This window comes from Ornithodoros turicata, unplaced genomic scaffold, assembly GCF_037126465.1.
Source record: "Ornithodoros turicata isolate Travis unplaced genomic scaffold, ASM3712646v1 Chromosome52, whole genome shotgun sequence".
NCBI classification, from domain to species: Eukaryota; Metazoa; Arthropoda; class Arachnida; order Ixodida; family Argasidae; genus Ornithodoros; species Ornithodoros turicata.
In genome coordinates, this window is record NW_026999380.1 from 648,882 (window position 1) to 668,139 (window position 19,258).

The 19,258-nt window shown below is 50.3% G+C and overlaps 1 protein-coding gene across 1 annotated transcript; it reads right to left on the minus strand.

The window, feature by feature from the left end:
* Window positions 1–282: 282 nt before the first annotated feature.
* On the minus strand, window positions 283–3,024 carry LOC135374289 (uncharacterized). The gene is made up of 2 exons (XM_064607274.1): window positions 600–3,024; window positions 283–534 (listed from the first exon to the last, which is right to left on the minus strand). Exon 1 carries the CDS (start codon window positions 1,993–1,995, stop codon window positions 676–678), a length of 1,320 nt encoding a protein of 439 aa, XP_064463344.1. The 5' UTR covers window positions 1,996–3,024; the 3' UTR covers window positions 283–534; window positions 600–675.
* Between the last annotated feature and the right edge of the window lie 16,234 nt (window positions 3,025–19,258).

Genomic DNA, 19,258 nt, shown 5'->3' on the forward strand with positions numbered 1-19,258 from the left:
GGCGCGCTCGGCAGCGACCCTGCTGCGGCTTTATCTCAGACAGACAGGGAAAAAAATACCTTTCAACGTTTATTGAGTACATGTTTGAGGAAAAGCATGGCGGTCTTGGAGAGGTTGATTCCTTTGATGCTGGGCATGGTTCCACGGAAGTGACGGATCATGTAGACATCTCCGGGACAGCGGCTGAGAAAAATTTCGTCCTCCATGAGCTGGCACATCCGCGTGCACTGGATATCTTCGTAGCTGTCGCTCACGTCCAGCACCAGTGAAGGCACGCGCGCAGCGATCCAGTAGCGTTCCTATTTAGGTTAATACCGGATCGCATAGGTACCACGTGCCACTCTCTGATGGCCAAGATGTCGCCAGGGCATTCGTGCACGTACGTGTGCTTATCCTTCTCCAGCTTGATGCTCGCAGTACAGTTGCCAGCGTCCAGCGCCAGCGCGCACGAGACGAGCGAGAAGAGAACGAGGTGCCACATCCTTCCAGTGACGCAGGTCAAATGATGCTACTCCTACTCATCCACTGCATTATCTGTGCGGCGGGGGGAAAGAACGCCAGGTGAAATCTCGCTATCTACGTCATCCACTCGAGCTTACCATATTCGCAGCTTCCGTACGGGTAGGCGTCTACGTCATTGTAGAGGTATCGTTTGTCGTCGTATGCCATCAGACTTCATTTCACATTTCTGATGGTGTACATGCACTGTTTCTTTCCCACTATTGACACCTGTTCGTGCGATACGCTAGCGTGCTTGAATAGGGTATCGCGGTACGTATCATGGAGCAGGTGTTTGCGCACAATGTTCTTTTTGACCCCTTTAGCTCTTGCAATTTGTTTTCCCCCGGCTAATTTGATGGAATACATTTTGGCTTTCAAGCATATTACTTCCTGAATGGGTACGCTACCCGTTTCACTTTTGAACGCGCCAAGTCTACCGCGATTCCTCTCGCTGTACAGTGGATGATCACGATCGAAGGAAGACAAATCTAAATGGTCGTCGGCGATCGCGCGTAACTGATCTTCATAGTCCTTGCAGAATAGGCCGAGGATCAGAGAATCCGTGTCAAAGTAGCACGTAATCACCGGACAAGTGAGCTTACTCAACAGGGTTTCATAGTAGAACGAGTACATGGTTAACTTACTCAGTTCTAAAATCGTGAAGCCAATCTGCAGGGGGAAATCGCATCGCACTTTTCTTTTGCGCATTTCGTACATGACGCAATCGGGGGACAAAATTTCCATTCGCGCGCATTCCACCTGGCTCCCGAGGCGACTCGCTGTCTCCTCATTGAAGGCTACTCGAATGTCCCGCATATTAAATTTATTTAGTAGCGTAGGCCCGAAGACCGCATTATTTGAGATTTTATAGAAATTTTTCTCGAACGTCGTGCTCGATGCGACGCGTCTGGCAACATTGTCCTCGATGTAGGGACGCAGGAATGGTGCCTGACGAAATTTTAGAATTCGGTGAATTTTTGTCACCCGCATGCCCAGTCTACAATAGAGAGCGAGCAGCGCGTAATGAACAACGTACTCGACCTTGTCCTTGCACGTGAGCAGCAGCTTTTTGCTGTTCACTGGCTGATACATTAACTCTTCGAGGAGCTCTCGCTGGAATGGCGAGAGCCATTCCTTCGGGACGACCGCCTTCTCGGGAGCCAGGGGGAAGTACCGCGTCAGCGCGTGGATAGATTTTGGATACTCCAAATCGCACACGTACACGTATCCCACATCTGAATCTGTGGGATGACGCATAAAATCAACGTAGCTAAAATCCTCGACCCATTCAAAGTCGCCGATGGGGAGGTGCTTTATCATACTGAATCCGTAAAGATTGTTGCAATCTATGTACGATATGTACACCTCCTCTTTATCGGGATCGTAGCCACTGCACAGCAAGCAGTGTGAGTTGCTCTGGCGTATGTCCGTCACCGTCACGAAAGTGTTTCGCTCCTTTGTACTCTCGGAGCGGGTTGGAAATTTTCGGTGCATAGAAAATTGCGAAGAATAATTGCGAAGAATTGCGCCAATGAAGGCTTCTGAGGGACCTTTGACATTGGCAGTTCCGTGGGACTGCTTGTGGTCTTCAGCAAAACGGGCGTTGCACCCGTTCTTCGTTTTTGGGGCGACGCAGTGCTTTCTCTCTCTCTTTTTTTTTTTTGTAATTGCATGCAACGTGGATCAATCAGATGTGCAGAAATGAAAAAGCAATAAGAAGGGAGAAGTAATATCAGTGGTGGATATTAAACCGGATAACGCTTTATTATTACACGGACTCCGTGTTGGCGTTATCACAGAAATATTGTAAATATTGGTGCAAAATGCGCTTGCCAATATGGGCAGCCCATATTCGACCAATGTTGGCAATCTTGGCAGCCCATATGGGTGCAATATTGGACCAATATTGGTGTGCTGCTTGGGTATACATTGACCTTTTTGTGATTATGCGTAGCCTATGCACAACTAAGGGATAGTATGGAACTACCTGCATGATTTATGGCCTGATATGACTATTTCCTTCACCCTCTCACATTGGGAATGAAGGAAATTCGAGTCTCCAAAGATGCGCAATGAACCAAATAGAGAAGGAAAAAAAACAGGTGCTCCCTCACGAATGTTTGTCGGACGATCTATCAAACGGGATTTTGTTCTGAGAACGGCTACGATATCAGGTTACCAAGGGAACAGACCTCCTCTTTGGGACAATTCGTATCTCTTATATTTAAAAAGTTAATTAACGATTTTTAGTTAATTAATCAATCGTTCGACGGTTGAGCGCGAGATGACCGAGAACGTCCGCCGGCCCAGAGATGACAGAAGTGAACACAGGATGTCTATAGCCCCTAGTTTTTTTTATGGAAAATTTTTATGAAAAACACCCTGCATGTATGAGTGTGCCACGGAGCTAAAATAAACCCGTCTCACTTGAAGCAACATTGAAAAACGCTGTAAGAACGTTCCTACTAGTACATTCATATGCCAAGTTCATTTCGAATGAGGTTACGCGTGAAACACAACAGGGTCTCCCTCCCCCAAAAACGACGACAACAATTAAATCATCGCAACACAGCTGACTTGTAAGAAAAAGTTAGAGAGGATGAGATACATACTAAGTGTGCAGCGAACATTTTTATCGAGGTACAGCGCAGAGGTACAAAGCAGCCCTGGGGTTGTAAGCGCAGAATGGACATATGATTGAAGCTTTCTTTTGCGGAGCGCTTTGGAAGCATTTCTTACCCACCTGACATATTATATGGTAGCCCTCGCCTCCTCGGACCTTCAGCAACTCACGGTACACTTCGATTTTTTGTGGCTTCGCGTAGTTGGGTTCCATCGCGTTGTCTTTTTGGTAAAACTTTAATGGGAAGTACGTAGTGGAACCTGGTGCTCGACCAATTGATCCGTTCAGAATGAAACAGCTAGCTTGTGAACAATGCCCCGCCGTTGCAGATTCAACCAGACCCTTATTTCATCGCATTGCATTGAATTCGACTGACAGTTGTTACGCAAGCGGAGAGAAAAAGTCGATGAAATGATCATCGATAAACGCCCACATTGAATCAGAGGCAAGCCAAAACGGTATGAAAGGGTCCCATTGTACTTCAGCAGACGAAAGGTTTAAGGTAGCTTTATGAAATAGAGCCACTGAAAAGCTACTGTGTGTGGCAGTAGGCCTTACAGCAGACGTGACTTGCGTGTATAGCATGAATAGCATAGCGAGCCAAAACATATGCGCACAAAGCACATTGTCTGCAGCTCCTCAATGCAGCGGGGCAGCCGGCGGAGAAGAGTTTTGGGTGTTCAAATTCTCCCGGTATCGTACCTTTAGTAGAGCATTTCAGAAAGGGAAATTTAGGGTGAATCCTCTGCGCACATGTAAAGTTCCTGCAGAAACCTCCCGAAATACCTTCCTGGCTACGCTGCCGCTTCGGTGGACACGGGACTGTCATTTCACGCCAAGCCGTCTTACGTTCCTACTGCATATAATGAATCCTCGACCACACGAATAATAGACTTGTAGAGCGAGAAATGAGGCGACCAGGCTCTACTGAGGTTGATGGGTTTAATGACGGTTAATGGCGATGAACCGAAAACGAAAGCTCGGGTCACGCGCAGTGCTGCGCGTAACCGATGGCGGTGCTGGTGATGATTATGACGCAGCTGCTACAGGGCTCCCCCCCGTGGCGGATGACAAAGCTGGCGAGGAGGGCCGAGGTCGGCGGAAAGGTCGGGCGCCGAGGCCAAGGAGTGCAGGAGCCGGACCCGAGGCGGCGGGCGGCTCGTAGTGTGCGAGCTGCGGCGCCCAATGCACTCGACGTGGAGGGGGAGGAATGCTGGAGACAGGAGCTGAGCACGGACGTAGGGAGGGCGGGTCGGGCGATACCAGAGGTGCCGACTCCAGGAATGCGGGCTTGAGCCTGTCGATGGCCACAGTGTCAGGTCCCCGCGGAAGATCGAGGCGGAAAAACTTCCCGGCTCGCGAGATGACCCTGTAGGGGCCGTCATAGGGAGGCTGCAAGCTGGAGCGGACAGAGTCCCGGCGGACGAAGACGTGGGTGGCTTGATTGAGGTCGGGGCTCACGAACACGCGTGTTGCGGGAGCGGAGCGGGTAGGCGTGGGCTTGAGGTCCCGGAAGAGCTGGCGGAGACGGTCGATGTAGGAGGAAGGGTCGTGCACGAGCGGGGCCGATGGGCTGAAGAATGCTCCGGGAAGGCGGAGCGGGCAGCCGTAGACCATGTGGGCCGCGCTGCAGTCATCCTGGCGGATCGCGGCGCGAAGGCCAAGCAGGACGAAGGGTAGACGCTCGGGCCAGGTTGTGTCGCCGTGGTCAGTGGCGCGGAGGGACGCCTTGAGCTGCCGATGAAGGCGCTCGACCAGGCCGTTGGCAGCCGGATGGTAGGCCGTGGTTCGGATGTGATGGGTTCCGAGGGCGCTGCACAGGTGACGGAAGAGGGACGATTCAAACTGGCGTCCTCTGTCCGTGGTTACAGTGGACGGGACGCCGAATCGGGAAACCCAGGAGAAGAGGAATGCGTGGGCCACCGTCTCCGCCGTGATGTCAGGAATCGGCGTTACCTCCGGCCAGCGGGTAAAGCGGTCGATGCACGAGAGCAGGTAGCGGTAGCCTTTGGCCAGAGGAAGTGGGCCGACCAAGTCGATGTGGACCTGGTCGAAACGTGCATCTGGCGGAAGGAACCGCGATGGAGGAGAGATGGTGTGGCGGTAGATTTTGGACCGCTGGCAGGCTAGGCAGGCCCGCGCCCAGTCACGGACATCGGCGTTCATGCGAGGCCATATGTAGCGCTCTGCGACGATCTTTTGCGTGCCGCGCACGCCAGGGTGGGACAGCGAGTGGAGGGCGTTGAAAACATTCCGGCGGAAGGCCAGGGGAACGAAAGGGCGCGGGGTACCAGTAGAGGTGTCGCACCATAGACTTGCCGTCGAACCGGGGAGCGAGATCTTCCGAAAAGTGGTGGATGAGGCGGGGGATGAACGAAGGGCGGCGAGCTCTTCATCTGCCTGTTGCGCCTGGGCGATGCCGTCCAAATCGACCGCGGGGGGCGGATGGAGAGCATTGACGTCCGGCCGCGAGAGTGCGTCGGCAGCGGCATTGTCTTCGCCTGCGACGTGTCGCACATCGGTCGTGAACTCCAAGAGGTAGCACATGTGGCGGGTTTCACGAGGCGAGTGGTTGAGGGAGGCCGATCGCAGGGCGAACATGAGAGGCTTGTGGTCGGTGTACAGCACAAACGGGCGGCCCTCGAGAAAATGGCGGTAGTGTCTGCATGCCAGGTAGGCGGCGAGGAGCTCACGCCCGAAGGTGCTGTAGCGTGTTTCTGCTGGCGAGAGGCGCTGGGAAAAGAAACCGAGAGGTTTCCAGTGGCCATCCTGACGCTGCTGCAAGACTGCGCCGACAGCAGCAGTGGAGGCGTCGACGAACACCGCTGTCTCGGCGTCAGGACGAGGATGGTGGAGCAGCACAGCATCTGCCAGGGCCTGCTTGACCTCTTCGAACGCGCGTTCTGCTGCCGGTGTCCACTCCAGAGGGGCAGCACGGGCCTCTTTCGGGTGGTCAGCGCCGAGAGCTGCGTAGAGAGGCTGGAGCAAGGCAGCACAGCGAGGCACAAAACGTCGGTAGAAAGTCACGAGGCCGAGGAATGAACGAAGTCCTTTGCGAGAAGTGGGGGCAGGAAAGTCTCGGATGGCCTGGACCTTGGATGCGAGTGGCCGGATGCCTTGCGGGGTGATGGTGTGTCCCAGGAAGGTAAGGGTGGTAACGCCAAACTCGCACTTCGCGGCATTGATGGAGACTCAGGCGCGAGAACAGGGCGCGCAGATGGGCGCGATGAGCCTCCGGAGATGGACTTGCGACGAGGATGTCATCCATGTATGCGAATGCGAAGTCCAGGCCGCGGAGCACTTCGTTGATGAATCGTTGGAATGTCTGCGCAGCATTACGCAGGCCAAAGGGCATCCGCACGTATTCAAAGAGGCCAAAAGGGGTGGTTATAGCAGTCTTCGGGATGTCAGGGGGATGGACGGGAATTTGGTGATAGGCTTTGATGAGGTCTATCTTGGAGAAGATGGTCGCTCCGTCAAGATTCGCGGTGAAGTCCTGAATATGGGGAAGCGGGTATCTGTCCGGTACCGTGACGATGTTGAGTGCACGGTAGTCCCCACATGGGCGCCAGTCACCAGGTGTTGCTTTGGGCACCATGTGGAGAGCGGAAGACCACGGGCTGGAGGAAGGCCGAATGATCCCCAGTTCGAGCATGTGCTCAAATTCCCTCTTGGCAATGACGAGGCGCTCTGGAGCCAGCCGTCTGGGGCGAGCGAAGACAGGGGGGCCCCGTGTCACGATGTGGTGAGTGACGCTGTGGCGAGGTGGGCAAGAGGCGTGCGATTGGCGCAGGACAGCGGGGAACTCCGTGACAATGTCGGCGAAAGCAGTGGGCAACGGTAGCCGTATGGTGGGACTAATGGCGGCTATATGCGCTGGGGCTCCATAAACGTGCAAAGAAGTAGTGTTGTCGACGAGGCGCTGGCGTCTAATATCCACAAGAAGGTCGAAATGGTGGAGGAAGTCGGCGCCAAGGATTGCGAAGGGGAGGTCGGCGATGGTAAAAACCCAACGAAATACTCTGCGCAGGCCGAGGTCAAGGGTGACGGAGCGTTGACCGTAAGTTGAGATGGTGGACTTGTTGACGGCCTGCAAAGCCAAGTCTGGTTGTCGGTGTCGTTTTTCTGCGGGGGTTGGTGGAACGACGCTCACGTCAGCCCCGGTATCCACCAGGAAGCGACAGCCGGACACGCGGTCCGTGATCCGGAAGAGCCGGCTGTTGTCGCCCCCAGCCATGCCAGCCGTTAATGGTTGGGGGGAGCGTTTCCCGGCCACGAGCAAGGGGCCTGGCAGTTCCTTGCGGCATCGCCGAATTTTCGATGATACCAGCAGAAGTGGTGCTGAGAGGGCGAAGGAGACCGTTGACGGGATGGCGAGCAGCGACGGCAAAACGGGCGCCGAGGGGAACGTGGTCGCTGCGGGGGAATGGCGTCCACCCGGTTCACCAGGGCCGCCACCGTAGTCTGGAGTTGCTGGAGCGACGTGCTGATGGCATTGATTGCAACGTCTACCGGTGGAGGGGAGGTGCGGGGGGCCAGGGCGGCAACGGCTCCTGGAGATGGAAGGCCAGCAAAATCCAGAATACGGTCCGCCATCTTCGCCAAGTCATCCAGGCGGGAATTTTCGCCGGCGGCCAGGATCATGCGGACATTGTGGGGCAAACGTTGTAGGAAGAGCTCGCGTAGTAGTGAGTCTTCCGTGGTAGGGTTGCCCGCGAGGTCGCGCATGCGGCGTAGTAGCTGTGTGGGCCGTCGATCGCCGAGCTCTTCCCTGTTCAGAAGCTGCTGCAATCGCCGCTCCTCCGGAGCAGATGTGCGGCGAATTAACTCGTCCCTTAAGGTGTCGTAGGGCAACTCGGGGTGAGGGTGGATTATTAGGTCACGGACTTCCGCCGCAGCTTCGGGAGGAAGGTTTGCGATGGCATAGCCAAACCTTGAGGCTTGAGAAGTGACGCGGCGTCCGTCGAAGAGAACCTCCGCCTGCGCAAACCACAGCTGAGGGTCGGAGATGGAGAAAGGCGGCAGGCGGAGCGGTGCCACAGAAGCCTCGAGCGGTGGAAGTGGCGGTGGCCGGCTGGGAGGCGAAGAGCTGGTGGAGTGCTGGTCACCGTTCATGATGGTGGAACGCTAAGACATCACGTTCGGGTCACCAGTTGTAGAGCGAGAAATGAGGCGACCAGGCTCTACTGAGGTTGATGGGTTTAATGACGGTTAATGGCGATGAACCGAAAACGAAAGCTCGGGTCACGCGCAGTGCTGCGCGTAACCGATGGCGGTGCTGGTGATGATTATGACGCTGCTGCTACAGACTCTTAAAAATGATGGTGGTGGTGGTGATAGGGCTTGCCGTTGTCGGCGTCACGTATGTGGGCAACGTCACGACTGACGCCCTAGGGGAATGTGCGTCCTGGGCCGACTTCTAAGGGAACTGTGCCGACATATGTCTGAAAGCGTCTGAGGAAAACCCAGGAAAAACCCCAGACAGCACAGCCGGCACCGGGATTCGAACCCGGGTACCTCCCAGTCTCTTAAAAATGAACTTCACTGCATAGCAAGCTCCTAGCCAACCATCGTCGCGAATGATATCGTTATCTGCCCTAATTTGTTGAAAATGGGAAGCGTACGCCTTTTCTGTGACAATTATGAACAGCATAAGTGTCACAAAAAAGGCGTACGCCTCCCGTTTTCAACAAATCAGGGCAAAAAAAAAACGATCAAGAGATAATTTACAAATTCACGCTTACCACAATTGAAGGATGCTTACAGTAGTACCGCAGTTAAAAACAATACAATAATTACTGATATCCAAAGAACATGCTAAATGCGACAGATAGGCAATCAGGATTGCAGATGCAACGAGTGCAGTTAGGAGTAAATATCCAATTAGAACAGCCTGATTTCAGTGTCAAAGGTAATGTTTTGAGCTCTCTGAAGGACACGCTACAGATGTCAATACTATGTAGATGAAGGGCATTCAAAAGCGAGGAACTGTTACCTGTAATCTCTGTAGTCCATAACCAGAACGTGAGAACGGCACATAATAGATGGCCGAGTTACGAAAGGCGTAAGATTTCTTATTTTTTGTGACTTGCGATAGGATGGACAAGTCGTTTTGGTTCCTCATGGAGTGTTTATATGAAAGAGCAAGGCGATACGTATATTGTTGAAAGATCGATAGGATATGGTGTTTGCGAAAAAGGGGCTTTGTTGTAATGTCACATGGGGCTCCTTCGATGATACGGATGGCCCTCTTTTGCAGAATGTGAAGAGGTTGAAGAGACGTCTTAGATGCTGATCCCCATACGAGGTTGCAATAACTTAGTCTGGATTGAATAAGAGAGTGATATAGTAGTCGCTTATAGGAGGTGGGGAGCAAGAATTTGTTTTTGTGCAGCAGGCTAAGGGTCTTACTGATTTGGGATGCAATGGAAGACATGTGATTGTGCCACAGTAACTTGTGGTCGAATATGACTCCAAGGATTTTAATGCTTTGAGCGAGCTTAACTTTTGAGTGTCCAATGACAATACCCTTGTTGGGTACAATGTGTGAGCCACGTTGTGTGAAGAGAGTCGACAACGTCTTTTCGGTATTGATTGTGAGTTGGTTTTGTGATGCCCAGCTGGTTACGTTTCTTAGGACTTCGTTGGTTTCCGCAGCTACACTCTTAAAAATGAACTTCACCGCATAGCATACTCCCAGCCAACCATCAACTCGAATGATATCGCTATGTGCCCTGATTTGTTCAAAACGGTAGGCATACGCCTTTTTGTGACACTTATGCTGTTCATAATTGTCACAAAAATGGCGTACGCCCCCCGTTTTCAGCAAGTCAGGGCAGATAACGATATCATTCGAGATGATGGTTGGCTAGGAGTATGCTATGCGGTGAAGTTCATTTTTAAGAGTGTACTTCATCGAATGTCTTCCCGCTGATTAAGAGTGATACAGCATCTGCGTACAAAACTATATTTGGGTGTAATGTGGCGATGTCATTTATGTACAGCAGAAACAGCAGCGGACCAAGTATGCTGCCCTGTGGTACTCCTGCTTTGATATGTAGGGAGCGCGATACATTCTGATGGTCTAGTGAAACGAATTGACAGCGATCCGAGAGATACGACTTGAAGAACGATAAGGCCATACCACGAATACCGTAATGACTTAGTTTCGCTAAAAGCACTGCATGGTTTAGTGTATCAAATGCCTTGGAAAAATCTATGTATACACCCAGCACAACATTTTTCGCTTCGAAGTTATTTAAGATAGCCTCTTTCTGTCTAACGAGAGCAAGTTCTGTGGACTTATTTTGCCTAAACCCGTACTGCCTTGACGAAAGAACTTGGTGTTTTTCTAGGTAGCAAAGAAGCCTCTTGTAGACAACTCTTTCCAAGACCTTCGAGAAGTATGGCAGAACAGAAATCGGTCTCTAGTTTGACAGAACATTGCGGTCACCTTTTTTTAAAAATTGGTAAAACTCTCGCTATTTTCATGTTTGTCGGGAACACACCACGTGAGATACAGAGATTACAGATATGTGAGAGTACGGGTGAAATAAATCGGGACACATGCTTGAGGCTTCGCACATATCTAACCCGGAAGCGTCTAGGGAAGTACTATTTTTCAAAGACATGATAATGGAAGACACTTCCTCAGCATCCGTTGGATGCAGAAAACAGGAAAAAGTTGGTGTTTGATCATAGAACACTTGTGTATCTCCTGTACCCACGCCCAGGGAACGTATAAAATGTTCATTAAACGCCATAGCGAGATGACTGCCGCTTACTTCTGTCCAACCGATTGCAAGTGTGGAGAAGGGCGGACTGGGAACATGGCTTTCTAGCAAGGAGTTCAAATTTCTCCATAGCGCCTTGGTATTTCTAGTGTTCAGCTGGGCATGAATGTATGCAAGTTTGCTTGAACGGTTTTGGCGGTGACCTGTGTGTTCTGAAACATGGTGACTGTGCACATGAATTATCATTGTGGCCGCAGGTGGACCTTAGTGATATCCACGAATACTTTGTGGTGAAAAGTAGTTTGATTTCAAGGCAGAGAAGCCACTGGAGGCATATGTTTTTACAAGTGAATGGGTCGAGAAACCCGGACTGAGAGAAATCCAAGACGATCACATGCTAGCGCTTTCACAGGTGAGAACGTTAAATTGGCTCCCTGATATGTCTCATCCTTACAATGAGGTATCACAGATACGAAGATAATATGTTGCAGAAAAAGCCCCCCAAAAAAAAGAACTCGAATCCTGGTTCATCTAAAGAACTAATAATGTTTTGAACAAGCACCCCGAACCACTACCCGACTGCTACGCCCCCTTGCTACATAAATAGTACCGCGTAACCGCCTCCTGCTTCATTCCGATGAGGGGATCTGCATAGGCATCCGAAACGTCAATGGCTATTGTTAATTTTAATTCGTTGTGTACGTCGTGTGTATTATTATCGCTTTTATAAACATGAGTGTTCCCGGCGTTTTGTCAGTCTTCAGTTGGACACACTATGTATAGACATGACAAAATGAAGCTCTCGAGCGGGACCATGTGTTCAAGAAGTGCAACGAAACGGGAGACGGTCGTCTCGACACTGCGCGAAAGACTGCAGCAGCGTTGTACTGTAAAAGCGTAGTTGGGGTTCACTGCCTAAGAAATTTGTACGTGAAAAGGAAAATGGTAAAGAATACTGACACAGGCTACGTGTCTCCATATTTTTTTTTCTCCACAGCATATTCCAGAAATTACCCTACATTAAAAGAGCGAGTGTCAGTATAACGGCGATAACGTCACCCCTAACTTACCCCAACCAATGACAGATACCGCGCGATTCATAACCTTACCTGTTAATGGGGTGCAGTACACGCGGTACACTCTTAAAAATGAGTTTCACCACATAGCACGCTCCTAGCCAACCATCATGCCGAATGACAGCGTTCTCACCCCTGATTTGTTGAAAACGGGAGGCGGAGCATATTTTGTGACACTTATGCAGTTCATAATTGTCACAAAAATGGCGTACGCCTCCCGTTTCCAGCAAATGAGCGGAGAGAACGATGTCATTCGAGATGATGGTTAGCTACACTGTTAAAACAGAACTTCACCGCATAGCACGCTCCGGACCAACCATCGTACCGAATGATATCATTCTGTGTCGTGATTTGTTCAAAACAGGGGGGAGGCGCCTATCTGGGACAAGATAATCTGTCCCAGATAGGCACCTCCTCTCATTTTCAACAAATCAATGCACAGAATGATATCATTCGGAATGACGGTTGGCTAGGAGCGTGCTATGCGGTGAAGTTCTGTTTTAACAGTGTAGGAGCGTGCTATGCGGTGAAGTTCTGTTTTAAGAGTGTAGTCTACCGGTCTTCCGCACTCTTAAAAATGAACTTCACCACATAGCACGCTCCTGGCCAACCATCATCTCGAATGATAACGTTCTCACCGCTGATTTGTTGCTAGAGGCGGAGCCTATGCTGTGCCGTGCATAGTGGCCACAAAATAGGCTCCGCCTCCCGTTTTCAACAAATCAGGGGCGAGAACGTTGTCATTCGGGATGATGGTTGGCTAGGAGCGTGCTATGTGGTGAAGTTCATTTTTAAGAGTGACCGTTCTACTAGCACTTGCCAATAGAGAGGTTTAGTGCTTGTACGTTATAGCCTCTGCGCGTACGGAAGGGGTAGCGTTAATGGTACTGCGCACGCCCACAACAGAGATATGGCTTCGCGCAGTGCGCAGAACAAGCAGCGTTATATCCCCTTCTTAGCAAAGGTGATAGGGTACGATGTACTAAAACTCTGTAATGAAAAGAAGTTATACCCTATGACCTATAAAAACGAATCCGGTGAACGGCACTTCGCACTCGTTACTCTGTTTTCATCGTGTCATGTCACTTCAGTTTGTTCTTGACGTCATCATAAGTACACTGTTAAAACAGAACTTCACCACATAGCACGCTCCTAGCCAACCATCATACCGAATGATATCATTCTGTGTCATGATTTGTTCAAAACAGGGGGGAGGCGCCTATCTGGGACAAGATAATGTGTCCCAGATAGGCACCTCCTCCCATTTTCAAGAAATCAATACACTGAATGATATCATTCGGAATGATGCTTGGCTAGGAGCGTGCTATGTGGTGAAGTTCTGTTTTAACAGTGTACATCGCGACGCTCTATTCCAAATTGTGCCTGTTATGGTCATTTCACGCCACCGCAAAAAAAAAGCACAAAAAAAAAAAAAACACAGAGGCAACAGAGCGACTATGGCGGGCTATAGAGCGACCTCCGCGCGAATTTTCACCAGACGCATGTGATATGATACAAAAGGCGAAAAAAAAAGTCATAAAAACCGTGCTGTTTGGTAGTGCGTGGTAAAGGCGACAAAATACACCACACACTCAAAGAACAGGACTTCATCGCATAGCATGCTGTGCGCCAACCATTGCCGGGAATGATATAGGGTTATCGCTTTTGATTCGAGGAGAGAGGGAGGCGTACGCCTTTTTGTGGCAATTATACACATATCAAAATTGCCACAAAAAGGCGTACGCCCCCCCCCTCTCTCTCTCCTCGAATCAGTGGCGATAACCCTATCATTCGTGGCAATGGTTGGCGCAGAGCGTGCTATGCGGTGAAGCTCTGTTTTTAGAGTGCAGATTTCGGGGTTTGTGGAAGGTCGGATTTGTTCTGTTGAAAACCTTATCTTCCACCAATACGCTACGATAGTACGTCTCTGCGTATGGAAAGGTGGGTGAAAAGCAGAAAAGGGTTGGTGAAAGCACGTGACAAAGCGTCTGTCCACACTGAGAAAGCAGCACTTAGGTCATATTCCCAGACGGACCACAACACTATATGAAAAGGCGAAGCCATGTGGATCTAAGGTGTAGTTCTTGTTGTACCTTGTTTAAGAGCGATTCTCTATCTTTTTACAATGTAGTTAAGGACAAGACCGTTCTACACTCTTAGAAATGAACTTCACCGCATAGCACGCTCCTAGCCAACCATCATCCCGAATGACAACGTTCTTGCCCCTGATTTGCTGAAAGCGGGAGGAGGAGCCTATTTTGTGCCATTATGCACGGCACAAAATAGGCTCCTCCTCCCGTTTTCAACAAATCAGGGGCGAGAACGTTGTCATTCGGGATGGTGGTTGGCTAGGAGAGTGCTATGCGGTGAAGTTCATTTTTAAGAGTGTACGTGCACGACGGGTAAGGGAAAAGCTGGGAGTCTGTGCGAATGGCTGACCTACTTTCTAGCGTTATAAGCATGTTTCTTTGTGAAATAAAATGTCTGTTTGTCAATCAGTGCTTTTCGTGTTCGTTTTTTCCGTGTGTCCCTTGCACTGGGGTATGTTATCGCTTTTAACACTAGAGGGATAGGGATTAACGGACGTCATATCAAAGGTTCGTTTCACGATGGCCGAGTGTGTTATCTTGGAAAGCGACCCGCCTCATGGGTGTTTCCTCCTGAGAATCCGAAGGCCACACACAGTAAATTTTTTTACGCCCTTCCCGGTGTGAAAGGGGTGTACTATGGTGACATTACACTTATACTACACTCCACTAAGCACCCGTGTTGGTGTAAAAGGTATGTAATGTACCAATACCCCCCGACCACACTTACGTTACACACAATGCTAAATTTTGGAACACTCATATCAGTGCAAAACGGGCGTATGCAGCACAATACTCATAGCTCACGTAGTTTTCTAGTACAGACGGACGCGAAAAAGATAGACAACAAGTAATGAAGAGAATTGGGAAGCCGTCTAAGGATTAAAAACAACTGCTACTTTTATTACATTAAATCACTACGAACCTTCCCGAACCACACTCTCCGAGTCTCTTCGTCAGCTGGACTCTCGCCCTTCCTCCCTATCGAAATTGCTTGGCCCCTGGCCCAATCCAGCCCAGCAACGCTCTGCGCTCAAAGCTCTTCTGACATTTCTGGACACCATCGGACTTCGATCGTTATTGTGAAGGGGCTCGTTATTTTATTCCCCCCATTCCATCCAGCAATGGGGTAGAGTATCGCCTGTGGCGATGAAACTCCCCATTTTCCAAGGACGAAAATAAAGTTGTTGTTGTTGTTAAATCTATTTCTAGTAATTCCCATTTAATTTTTTTACAGTCGCGTTGCCAAATGTATAGGGCAACTGTAGCTACAGTTAGGGGTCGACGTTTCGGCAGTCAGCGCTGCCTTCAACAGGACTAAGCCTGAATATAGGTGTCAGGGGCTTCACCCCTGCTGAAAGGTTAACTTGTGCGAGTGACCACGAAATTAAAATACATATATGTATGTAAGTAAAGGGCTAACTATTGTGGGTGATTGTGAAATTAATATACGAAAAGAACAATGGAAGTTTATTACAAATTATGGGGGAAGTCGACGTTTCGACAGCAGCAGCCTTCAACAGGGCTTGCAAATGGCGAAGGCGGGCTGCTGTTGCAGTGTCGACTTGTCGACCTTAATCGTTAATAAACCCCCCTTGTATTTTCTGTTTGTAATCTCGGATCCATTCTACCTTCTCCTTCGCATTTATATGCAATATACCTATATATGTATACCTATTAGTACATTTAAGCAGTGTTCATGCGGGAAGAGCGTACATGTGACATAATGAATGCTAACTCAAGCTTCCATAAGAGGTTAAAGCGGAAGCACCTAGCTAAGCTCTTCTAAGCTCCCGTGTCATGCTGGTTAAGATACCTTTCCACGCCGGTGACACGGGTTCCTCTCACCGGCTGTGTTGCCTGCGGTTTCCCCTGCGTTTTCCGAGGACCTTCCCGACGAATGTCTGCGCAGTTCACCTGAAGTCGGCCCACGACGCACACTAACCCCTCCCCCCACTCCTCCCTGCTGTCCTCCCTCCATCTGTCCACGTCTGTACGCCGTCCATAGCCACAGTTGCTTCGCGTCGCTAACACGGAAATAAAAAAAAACTCCGTGAGTCTTGATAGCTAAGATGCTCACACTAGCAAATACAGAGCAAGTCTTTTTTTTCTTCTTCTTTTCAGAACCTGCCATTTTTGGGGTCCCCCCCCCTCCCAATACACCCAATAAACATCCTTCTTTTGGGTGTAATATGTGACGCCCCTGTTACACCCATCATTGGGGTGTAGCATTTACACCCATAAGGGCGTGAGTTATCTAACAATCATTTTACACTCATAGGTGTGTAAATAAATTTACTGTGCACCTATGATCTGCACGCCCTACTGATCTCTACACTCTTAGAAATGAACTTCACCGCATAGCACGCTCGTAGCCAATCATCATCTTGAATGATATCGTGATCTGGCCGGATTTGTTGAAAACGAGAGGCGTACGCCGTTTTTGTGGCACTTATGCTGTTCATAATTGTCACAAAAAGGGCGTACGCCTTCCGTTTTCAACAAATCCGGCCAGATAATGATATCATTCGAGATGATGGTTGGCTACGAGCGTGCTATGCGGTGAAGTTCATTTTTAAGAGACGGCAAGCCCTTCCACCACCCACCACCACCATCATTTTTAAGAGTGCACTCTTAAAAATGAAGTTCACCACATAGCACGCTCCTAGCCAACCATCATCCCGGGTGATATCGTTCCCTTCCTTGATTTGTTGAAAACGGGTGGCGTACGCCTTTTTGTGACACTTATGTGGAAATGTTAATTGTCACAAAAAGGCGTACGCCTCCCGTTTTCCATAAATCATGTGAGAGAACGATGTCACTCGAGATGATGGTTGGCTTGGAGCGTGCTATGTGGTGAAGTTCATTTTTAAGAGTGTGTATGTATAAAGGCTGGATCGCGCATAGGAGAGGGTCTCGTGGGAGAGAGGTGCGGCAACCGGCCGCCATGTTGGAGGGCCCAATGATGCCGGCTGCTCCCATAGCAAACAATGGGAAGCGATTTGATTTGGAGCATTTGTGGCGCTTTAAACGCTCCTCATTGCTGATTAGCACACATCTTTCTTAGGAATCAGTGTGCTGATGTATTCCAAATGTGCTTCAGCGGTGTTCCTGTAGTCTTTAATAGTAATTGCCTTCTTTTTCTTCTCCACTGCCTGTAACTCCGAATATGACGTCTAAGAGTCGCGCACGGGGAGCATATGCACGAAGAAATTCGGTGAAAGTGAACCAATAAAATTGATTCTTTTTGCTCAGCAAGGGTTCACACTGTATAGTTAGTTTGTGTGTGTGTGTGTGTGTGTGTGTGGTGTGGTTTTCCTTCCTTGTTCGGTTTGCGTGTGGTATTTGGTTTTCCTGAGGTGTTCCGCGGTTTTCGTTCGTTATTGTGTGGTTTGGTGTTGTATGGTTCTCGTTTGGCTTTTTCGATTGTCGTATTATGTTCTACGAGTGTGCGTTTGCGTTTTACAATAAGACCTTGTTCCTTATTGTGAAGGGGCTCATTATTTTATTCACCACATCACCATCCAGCAATGGGGTGGAGTATCGCCCCCTGGAAATGAAACTCCCCATTTGTTGTTACGAGTGTGTTGCAATTGTTCAGCTGTCAGTGCGGTTCATTACAGAGATTCGAAGCGCTGTGCATGCAGAGCATGCACATGCATGACTTATTACACATGCTGTAGGAGCGACTGTACATACGAGGTTAACACATAAGTTTATTTACTTCCACCCTACCTCACAAATTACAGGAAAAGCGGAAGAAATTGGCATATTCAGCGTCGCACTACTGCAAGTGATACAGAGATAAAATTGGATAAAACGATACAGTAACTTCACTGTACACGTGACACGTAGAAATTTAAAAAAATAATATTGAAACATACGACTTCTATGTCCATGAGTCATCGTCATTGATTGTTGAATACTATGCCCTGTGAGAGCGGCCAACAGTACTGTAGCATCATCGTCATCGCCGCGCACCGAGCTTAGCACGGTCCCCGTGCGCTGCGAATAAATCACTTTCGATTGACCTTCCGAGGCTCCCGGTTGTCCCTTCTTGGATCGCGCTACAATGGTGACCCGGCCTTTGCTACGATGCAGCCTTCTGCAACCGGCGACGCGCCCCGCTTCCCTGCACCGCCTGTGGAACAGGCCGCCCCTGCCTTTGCTGCCCAGTCTCAGGTCGGCCATTTTGCCGTTCGCCTGCCGCCATTCTTCAGCCAGCAACCCCAGCTTTGGTTTGTGCAAGCTGAAGCGCAGTTTGCCCTCGCAGGCATCACTACCGAGACGCGGAAGTATTACCATGTCATTTCCGTTCTGCCTCCGGACATCTCGCTGGAAGTCTCTGACTTGCTCCTTCACCCTTCACCCACCGAGCCCTATTCCGGACAGCGCTCGTTGAACGCACAATGGCTTCCGAGCGCAAGCGGCTACAGCTCCTGCTCGACGCAGAAGAGCTCGGCGACCGAAGACCATCGCAGATGCTTCGGCATATGAAGAACCTCCTCGGCTCGCGCGCCGCGACCTTCGATCGGGTTCTGTTGAGGGAGCTGTTCCTGAAACGCCTTCCCAGCCAGGTGCAGATGGTTCTGGCCACCGCCGCTGACCTGGATATCGCAGCACTGGCCAAGCTTGCCGACAAGGTTCTTGAAGTCAGTCATCCCACCATCTCGGCTTCTACAGCTCCGGTAGCTGCTCTGACACCCTCTCAAGACCCAGCCACCGCTCAGCCCTCTTCCTCTCAGTTCACCACGCTCACTGAAGAAATTCGACGGTTATCTGACGTAGTCGCTTCAACCTTGTCGAGCCGGCGACCCCTTCGCCGACCTCGATCCCGTCGCCCATCCCTCCGACGGCGTAGCTTGACCCCTTCTCCCAGCCGACCTCCAGCTGGTTGCCTCACGCCTTGCTTCTACCACGCCTCCCAGACTTCCCAGACCACGCTTCCCAGACCACGCCTTCCCCAGGTGACTCGGCAGCCTACCTCGTTAAGCTGCAGCAAGCCTTCCGCTGCCTTCGACCTTCCCCGCCTCGCGAGCGGCACAACCAGTCTCCCTACGTCAGCCCCGACCTCATGAACTCCTCCCACGTGTTCCTGCGGACCGACGCCGTACGCAGGTCTCTGCAACCGCCATACACTGGGCCTCATCCCGTTCTCTCGAGAACCCCCAAGACCTCGATCATCAGGGTCAACGGCAGAGAGGAGACTGTCTCTAACGACAGACTAAAGCCAGCCCA